At 35.1% G+C, this 9,326-nt stretch overlaps 1 protein-coding gene across 1 annotated transcript; it reads left to right on the top strand.

Annotated features, from left to right (window-relative positions):
* The first annotated feature begins 1,407 nt into the window (after positions 1-1,407).
* On the top strand, positions 1,408-2,984 carry LOC114751144 (uncharacterized). Its single transcript, XM_028939803.1, has one exon. It carries the CDS (start codon positions 1,496-1,498, stop codon positions 2,183-2,185), a length of 690 nt encoding a protein of 229 aa, XP_028795636.1. The 5' UTR covers positions 1,408-1,495; the 3' UTR covers positions 2,186-2,984.
* The last annotated feature ends 6,342 nt before the right edge of the window (positions 2,985-9,326 follow it).

Below are 9,326 nucleotides of genomic sequence, written 5' to 3'. Positions count from 1 at the left end.
TTAGCTTCCTAAGCAACTTTTGATTTTGATTTTGATCTCCTTAAGATAGTAAAATAATAAATATATGAGATAAAATGAATCAAAATTTTATATTTACAATAAATTCAATATCCTAAGCAACTTTTATATCACAAGCTAGATTAGAAGCCAGAGAGGGTATTAAATTGGGGTATAATTATTAAATTTTAATATAAAATTAATGAGATTTTTTTTTTGGTTAGTTCTCATAAAACGTGGTAGCAGTGTAGTATGAAGTAGGCTGTACAAGTAATTCGCAAATTGATATGACATTGTTTATCCACCCCACTTCCACAATGCCCAAAGATTCTCGCAAAGTTGATCTGACAAATTCCGGCATGTTTCGTGTAATTGCTGATATCTATCTGTAATCTTAAAGTGAACTTGAAGTAAGTAATTAGCACAATTTTTAATTGATTATGTCCAAAAACAAATCTCATTATCTCCTTAGTTTATGTCATTGTATTCGCATCTATATCAAGAAAATCATTATCATCGCCTCACGAGATTCCGTCCTGAAAAAGGAAAATCCATAATTAAATGTGTCCAATGTTCTTACCTTCATCACATAATTAGATATTAAAAATAATTAATAAGTGTATAAAATAATATTCATATAAAATTGACATCATCGCAGAAAAATTGGATTGTACTTATCACTAACATTTTTCTAATAAAATTAGTTGCATCTCTTGAAAGAAAAATTGATGAAACACTCTCTTTACAAAATTTATTGTTTTTTTTTTACCAGCTTTACAAAATTTATTGTTTGGAAATACTTAAAATTTCTTTAACAATTTAATTGCATGTAGTTAAAGAAGATATGATTTTACTGCAAATTAGTCGCATTTGCTCAAGAAACTGTGCCCTTAAGGATTTTTGGATAATAAATTTTGTCATGAAGAATTTTTTTAGCAATTTTTGCTAAACTACCCATAATGTATAACGGATGTATAGATTTTTATTTTTTATAATATTAATATGAATATAAATTTTTTGTTTTATTCAAAAGAAAAGTAATACTTATTATTTGAATGAAGTTATGTGTGCGTGTGCCTGTGTGTATTTATATATTTGATTTTGATGATTTGCTGTCTTTCCCCTTAAAAATAATCAAACCCCAGAATGCGCCCAGTGGCTCTTTCCAGATAAAAGGGAGCTTGCTTATCCAAAAAAAAAAAAAAAAGGGAGCTTTTACGAGTCGTTTAGTGTTTGTGAGCGTCTTACTTGATCTCCAAGCAAGAAATAGTACTGGGTCCTAACACGTCATCATCCCTCGGGGTTCTCGATCCCTTATGCAGCAACTTAATTTCCATTAATACCCCTGACCGCCTTTCCTTATTTACCAAACCATACCTAAAACCCCGTATCCTTTCTCCCGCACTCATTTATAAAACGCTCTTCCGCTGTTCCATTGCCTCCGGTTTTCCCATGTCTCTGTCTTCCCTCTTCTTCCGACGCTGATTTCTCCTTCAAAATGTTGAAGGGAAGCGCCGGCGTACCCTTCTCTGTCGTCTTCTCTGACGGTGAAAACACGGTCGACGTCGGCGAAGTCATGGTGGACTCCTCTATGAATTTCAAGAGTTTCCAGTCGGATCTCGCCCAAAAGATTGGAGTCTCTCCGCACCAGTTATCCGTTTTTCTCGGAAGCCCCGAGAGCAATCGGAAAATTCCTATAACACGCAAGGTCAATTTTGCCGCCATAACGCGCGAGAGAGGCGGATTCTTCTTCGTGAAGCGACGGCCCAGGAGGCATAAGACGCACAAAGAATCTCGAAATGAGGAACAAACGGGCAACAAGAAGACCCCTCCGGCGAATGTGAAGCTTCTGAAGCGAAACACAGGTATCGACTTCTTCCCGGCTCTACCTGGGTTCCAAACTCCAATTCTTGATCGTATCGAGTACGGAAATCGGGTGAGGAATTTACAGATTGAAAAGGAGCGGTATCTGATGAACATGGGACTCGGCGGTTTGTGCCTGGGGAAGGAATCGAATGGCGACGGCAACAGGAATGCGAAAGGCGCTGAATTAGTTTGCAAGGTATGTTCTGTCGGGAATGCATCGGGCCGCGATTTGGGTTTCCATTGGTGTGTGCACGACGCAGTCACAGAAGGGTTTAGGTCTCCGGCGGGTCCGATTGCCCGACCCGTGAAGAACTTCGGCTAGAGGGAGCGGCAGTGACGGATGCCCTGTGATTGGTAATAGGACAAAGGATAACAGGAGAAACGGAAACGTTAGTGATAGCATAGTTTTTGCGAGTGATTAATGAGGATTAGATGATAACAGATAAAGTTTATATATATATATACATACACACCTATACCATTAAGAGCTAGAAAATAGGTGATGGTGGCCTCTGATATGAGAAAGGGTGTATTGGCTTTTTGGATACATTGCGAGTTTACGAAAGTGAGAGACAGGGAGGCATATGGGCTGCTTTCCCATGGTGTTGTTATGTTGCATCTTAGAAACAAGATTAAGACTGCAACTTGAATGATGGGGACATTTGTAGGGCCTTTTCAGTTATGGCTTTTGGGAATTGCTTTGCGCCATGTTGGGTTGTTCCTCCTTTCTTTTTTAATTACAAGCATTGCTTTTGATCTTCTTTCATAATCTGTTTCTCCATTCTTCGTCTTTCTTGCGTACCACGATTCACACCTTAGTTGGGAACCTTTGCCCGCGGTCTCCCTTTTCTGATCGACTCTGTCATTATTCGCTCGCACTTTCGTATATAACCACCGTGCCTATTGTCATTGCTAGTTGTTGCTGTGAGCGTCTTTTCTTGTGCTCCTTTGTCTTTCACTTTCTGCGTGTCTTTTCTTTATTCGAAGTCTCTGTATTAATTATATAAAAAAAATTATGTACAGAGGGCTGGTTGTTGCCTTCATATAAGTTCGTTTAATTTTAGATTAGTGGAATTGTATTTGAAAAGAATGAAAAAATCTCTGCCTGATGCCCTTACCTTGATTATTTCGTGGGGTTTCGCTCTGGTTGTACGGTCTCTTTCTTGATTTTTAAGTTCCACCTTTACTTTGTGTGTATTATTGTATTAAGCCAAAATAGTAGATTTATATTAAGCCAAAATCAATAGTATTTTAATAAACGAGATTGGAATTAAAAACAGAAGTGAGTCTCGTTTTTAGAGATTTTGGGGGTATTGGGCATTTGATAAAAGTATTTTTAAAAAATATTTTTCGTAAATCGAGTTAAATTTTTTCACATACTTCATACATCGTAAAATTACTTATTTTAAATAATATTTTTAGTCAGATGGAAACAAACATATTTTTTATGACAAAATTTTCCTAAAGATTAAAAAAAGGAAGTTTCTAAATATCCAACTCATTTACAGCCCGCTGTAAAATCTCTTAAATAATATGATTTAAAAATATACAAATAGCTAATCTTCTCTTTGCCTCAGGAGCAAGGAAAAAAGAGAATATTTCACAAACAGGGCCCAACTCATTATCATTTTCGAAGAGCTGCGACTCTTCCGCCAACCAATCTCTCTCTCGCTTGCTTCGCTCACTTCTTTTGTCTTCGTTTGCTTTCGCTTAGCCTAAAATTAATGCTCTTCTGACGTTTAATATAGGATCTAATTATTAAATTAATTTTATTTTAAATATAAGATATTTTTATATTTATTAATTTTTTTAAATTACCCATATGGATATCTCTCAACTATAATCAAGTAGAAGAGGGAGAGGGGATATTAAGAAGATGATTATGGTGTTTTAAGAAAAACATATCATTTTTTTATAATTAACTAACTTATCTAAGTTTTTTAATCTAATCAAATTACTTAAATAGGTCTTATATTAAGGACCAGAAGAGTATAATATAATTAATTGTCATGCGCTTCTTGTTTCAATTTATTTCTCCAGATGCCATTATTAGAATTTAATGCTAAAATTTTCACATTCAAGTATTTTTACTGTATATTTAATATTTATGTCTATACATGCATGTGCATCGATTTATTACAAAAATGTTGTTTGTTGATATATAATTATAACTTCTTCACCTGCACAAAACACACATGTGATGATGACCCAAATAGTCATAAATGTATTTGGAAGAATAGGGTAGTATAATTGAAAATGTTAATGCGAAGTGGTCACTTACTCACTTACATTAACAACATGACGTCTCGTCGGCACTTACTATATAAGTGAATACTCTCATTAAGCATTAACAATACAATAATATCTTCTAACGGTATCTAATTTACAAACTATTAACATAGCCTAGTAATTGTCTTAAAATTAATTAGTTCTGATTCATTTTTGCGGGCATATTCTGTTGCGACTTACGTCATGTAGCATTTTCATGTTTGAAAGTCGCCTAGAGGAGAAAAAGGTGTTCCCATATCAGATATTATCGCATGAGCAACGTGCGTTGCGAATTGTTAGAGTATACATGAAATTAAAATTGCTTCCGCCTTATAGTTGAACTGATCGACACTAAGCACATTTCTTAGAGTTTTCTTAAATATGAGGTTACAAATTCAAACTTTCAATAGAGAGTATGATGAACGAGTGAATTACAGCGAATGGTAATATATATCAAGGTGAATATACATATAGCAATTATCAGTGTCCAGGATTTAAGCATTTTACTGAATCTCACTATATATAGAAACCGTTGAGTTTGGAGGGGTGAAGCTGCGAAAATTGCTGATGAAGTTTGCTGAATGCCAAGGTAACAACTAGTTATTCATTTTCATGTCAATTTAACTGCAATTCAAGCTCCATGTCCATACACTTTTCCTTCGTCGAATGTTATCAATCTGTGAGGTCTAGTTTTCCTCAAATTTTACAAAACTCTCCCAACCATCTATATAATTCTCATAACTTTTGAAACTGTACAATGAACCTCCCCGAAATTTTACAGTTATGTAGATAACTCAGATGCTATTAGTTTTGTTTATAACTTATTCGCAAACGGCTTAAAGTTTAAGAAATTTATCTACGTATAACTATAGATTTTGGGGATTATATACATGTAAACACAAAATTAAAGAGATTATAAAATTAACAGTTTGGGGTTATCTGTATGAACTTAGAAATTTAGAGAAGTTTATTATTACCGACGGGAATTGGCTCTAACAGTTAAGTTTGAAGGATAGATGTGCTTATAAGAAAACAGGGAGGTTTGTCATGAAGTTTTGAAGCTTGAGAAAGTTATTTGTATATGATTCTAAATTCAACAAAGTTTTATGTAATTTAGTCTAAAATGTAATTGGATGAGGATAGATATAGACAATCGGGTGGGAAAATATGAATTAATTGAATAATTAAATTAAAGTGGAGTTTTTATTGTGTAAAAGACACGCATCTAGAAAGATGGTATGAATTTGCAAGTCTTAATGGCAATGGATTTGGATTTTCAGTCTAATGATGTTTTGGTTATACTCCTTCGGTTTTAATATAAAACTTCTTTTATAGTGTAAATTATACTATGGGATTTTATATTTAAGACTGGAGGAGTATATATTTCTCTTGATATTATAAAGTCAACAGTTCAAATGTGAAAGTGAAAGAACTTTAGATTGTTTCCATAGGTAGGGGATCAAGTAGCCATACATCCTAGTTTAATTTGGAGAATGTTTCAAAATCCAAACTAAGAACTTATGACTATATGATATTGCGCTTCGTGGTGTTATTTTGAAGAGTTAATTATACTTTATACATATATCTCTTTAACATAGTAAGTTTCATCCTGAATGAAATGCAAGTTTATAGTTTAGGCACTTGTCCCCAGGAAAGTTTTGTCATAGAAATTTACTAATTTCTTTTTTAAAAAAAAAAAAACGGAGAGAGGATGAGATCTTATGGAAGGTGGAAGATAAATATATAGAATGAAAATGTAGAGAATAAAGAAATAAAAAGTGTTTCAGTCAAAAAGAAATAAAGATTAATTAATGCTGTGCATTTATTACACAAGTTAATATATGTTCATATTAGCTGACACGTTTTAAATACAATGACCACGGGCTTCTTTTTCTTTTATGCAATATATGATCTATTCATTTTTGTAAGTGAATAAAGGCTCCTCCTTTTAAGCGATTACCAAATATGTTCTCTCAGCCTCGTTTCTTGAACTCAGAACCCCATGGTGGTATCATGGTCCTCTTATCCTCACTATAAAGTCACTCCCCAGCTCACTTAATTTCTTCTACTTCAGTCTGATCACTCCCATTTCTCATCAGTGCTTTTGAAATGGCGGAATATGGGTATCCCTCTCATCCACTTTACCTTCCTTGGGGAATTGACCCCTCGCTCCTCGTCTCTCCCGATCCAATTTTCCCACCCTACCCACAGGTTCTTTCCCCGGCTTCGATATTTTTCGCATATCTCAGGCAGGTTTCAACTTACACCAGGCAGGTCTTGATTCTGTTGAATTGATTTTTATGGTCGCAGGATTTCGCAATACCAGCTGGGTATGGTTGGATTCCTGGTCCCATGACGCCCATTTTCCCACTTGAATTCGATCTAGCTTTTCTCTCTCCTTCTTATTGTCGTGCTTGTGCATGCTTCCTGCACCCATACGCTTACCATTATCCGCCACCTCCAGCTCCACCGCCTCAGGTGACCTACTTGGTCCCGTCCCTCTTAGCTCCGTCTCGATCTGAAACCAAGTTTTTATTTTCTCTGAACTTTGTTAATTAATTTAGTTTGATATATATGTGCACGTTCTATCGTCTGATCGATGTTTCTCTCGATGTAAATCGATGATGTATAATCATGTACCTATAGTTTTCTCAATCATACAGATAACCCAGATCAATTAAATGAAAACCAGGTATGGTTTCTTTAATTTCTTGCCGAGCTTATTTATTTCAAGAAGCGGCGAGAAGGAAAAAGCTGCAAATAATATGTAGTTCTCAAAGCTGTCAAATAGTGGATACAACGGTTACTTTGATAATTAAGAAGAATGGTTTATACGTACGTGTAGCATCAATTTTCTGAACCCATTTGGCTTCAATTAGTGATGAAACCCCCTTGTGGTTTGATCGATATTGGTAGCAGCCGTATGATGCAGTCCATCTGGGAATCCCATTACTTCCTGGTTTGCCGGTGGTGCCGGGGGTGCAGCCACCACACTACCTTCAGCCGCTTCAGCTAAATGTCAGTCAGACGGTTGCCGCAGGGACTGGGGTGTTTCATCCTCCTGTCATGAGAAACAACAACAATGCTTACAGAGGTGGAAGGAGAAGGGGTTAGTATTTCTGTGCTACGTACTGTTATAGAGTGACTCCTTCGGATAATTTATTGATCTCTCACAAAATCTGCATGGTGTGAAGGGCAAGAGGCTGGAAGATGGAGAGGGAACAGGCAGCGAAGAGAAGAAGAGGCCTCAAGAGACGCAAGAGTTCCCAGTCAGATCACAGGGGCGACATCCTCCCAGGAAAGACGTTGAGAATGATTTGGCTTCTGTAAGGATATTAGATCTGGCATCATCTCAAGTCCCCATGTCCAGATGTCCTATATATCGTCGTCCCTTCAAAGTGTCTAGACATTGAACAGGAACTTGGATTCGTCTTTGTTTCATGCTCAGTTAATGCAAGCTTGCGTCTTTACTGCACTAATTATAAGTTGCGTGTTCTAGTAATAGTTGTCGCTGTAGTTTGAGAATTTGAGGTTCTGGAGTATACATATGTATCTGAATATGCGTATATATTTAGTTTATTCGGGAAATTTAGCTGCTTACCTTTTCTTCACCTGTTCTTTTACTTCTCGTTTCTGCGCCTTCTGTTCGTATCTATACTGTATGACATATATGTATATATAACTACTTCTTTTAATTTCCATTTTGAAGAATATATTCTAAGATTTATCTTCAACATTAACTTATTCTTTCTCTGAAAAACATGAAATGATGAAACAAGTAACTCAGCCAGACTTCTCGATCCCAGTGTGTGTTGTTGTTGCAGTCTCTGTGTTTAATTACCATCATGTCTAAATTGGGCTTCGACGGGAATACCTCTGCATATATATTCAATTCTTGTAAAAGAAGCCTCATATTCCAGATACTGGGGAGACTTCTGGGATATATTTATTACTGGTTGCACTTTGAATTTGAGGAAATACTGTGGAAGTTCATCGTTTATATGGCTGGTTGAAGCCAACAGCTTCAATTCTGGACATGAGCAAAAAGTGGATGTGAAACTCAGGAACAAACCCTGGGAACTGCCTTAGGATCCTTTCTTGCCATGAAATCTGATGATAAAGCCTTTTCTTTTGCCGCTTCAATCCTTTCTTGCCATGTAATCTGGTGATAATTAGTGTCACAAGGATTGTTTTTCCGACTATTTAAGAGAAAAAATTGTAGATGCATTTTTTATACTATCTTTTATTTTTAATATAAAAGCTAATTGACTAATTTGATTAGGTTAAACAAGTTTGTTAAGTTATTTATTTGTAATAAATGGGTGTTATATTTCGTAAAATATCTTTATTAATTATAAGTATTAGTGAAAACTATCATTCGATGAATATTTTAACATGTGCAAATATTATAAAGATTACTTTAAAAAAAATAAATATAAAAAATAAAGTAAATTAAAATCTTATATTTATAATAAAATTAAATTTCGACTAACTTTTTAAAGATAAATCAAGTATTGGTCGGAGCCTCGGCGGCGCCTGCATTTTCTCGGCCTACAAAAGAAACGGGGGATGTACGGGCCCCACCTGAATCTCATCTCACGTGCGCCATCGAAGGGCCTCATGCCTTCTCTGTTTTTATGAGAAACGCAAACTCTCTTTTGCCCCTTTCATCCTCCTCCCACCCTCTTTTTTTTTTTTGGGATAATAAGATTAACGTTTGAATGGCCGATATTTGATTTAAAACGCTACATATTGATATATAATTAATAATTAAAGTTAGTTTTAATTTCAAGCCTCTATTTCATCATAAGTAAATACACAAAGTAATTTTACTCACCACAAAATTATCGATTTATATGTTTAGACTGCATATATTATCTATTAAATTATAATTTTCATGACTGGTTTAATTATAAACATTAAATTCAATTGTGAGAGTTGGATCGGATCGGTCAATTCAATCAGAAATCATGAGCTTATGGTTCAGTCCGGATATCTATTACTGGTCAGGTCTTTTTTTTTTGTTGCTATTTTATATTTTTATTTATCTTTTTGATAGTTTTTATTTAATGTTTATATATATTTGATAATTTGTTGGTATCTACTAATTTGAAGAGGCGTTCATTCTCCATCAACCATCCGACTAGTTGTTTTCCATCGTTTCAAGGGCAAGGCAAAATTGATAAAGCTAATTA

The sequence above is a fragment of the Neltuma alba genome, unplaced genomic scaffold (assembly GCF_004799145.2).
Source record: "Neltuma alba isolate B1F8T4 unplaced genomic scaffold, ASM479914v2 tig00006771_pilon, whole genome shotgun sequence".
Lineage (NCBI taxonomy): Eukaryota > Viridiplantae > Streptophyta > Magnoliopsida > Fabales > Fabaceae > Neltuma > Neltuma alba.
The sequence above is the reverse complement of the archived record's forward strand: the minus strand, read 5'-3'. Positions and strand labels throughout refer to the sequence as shown.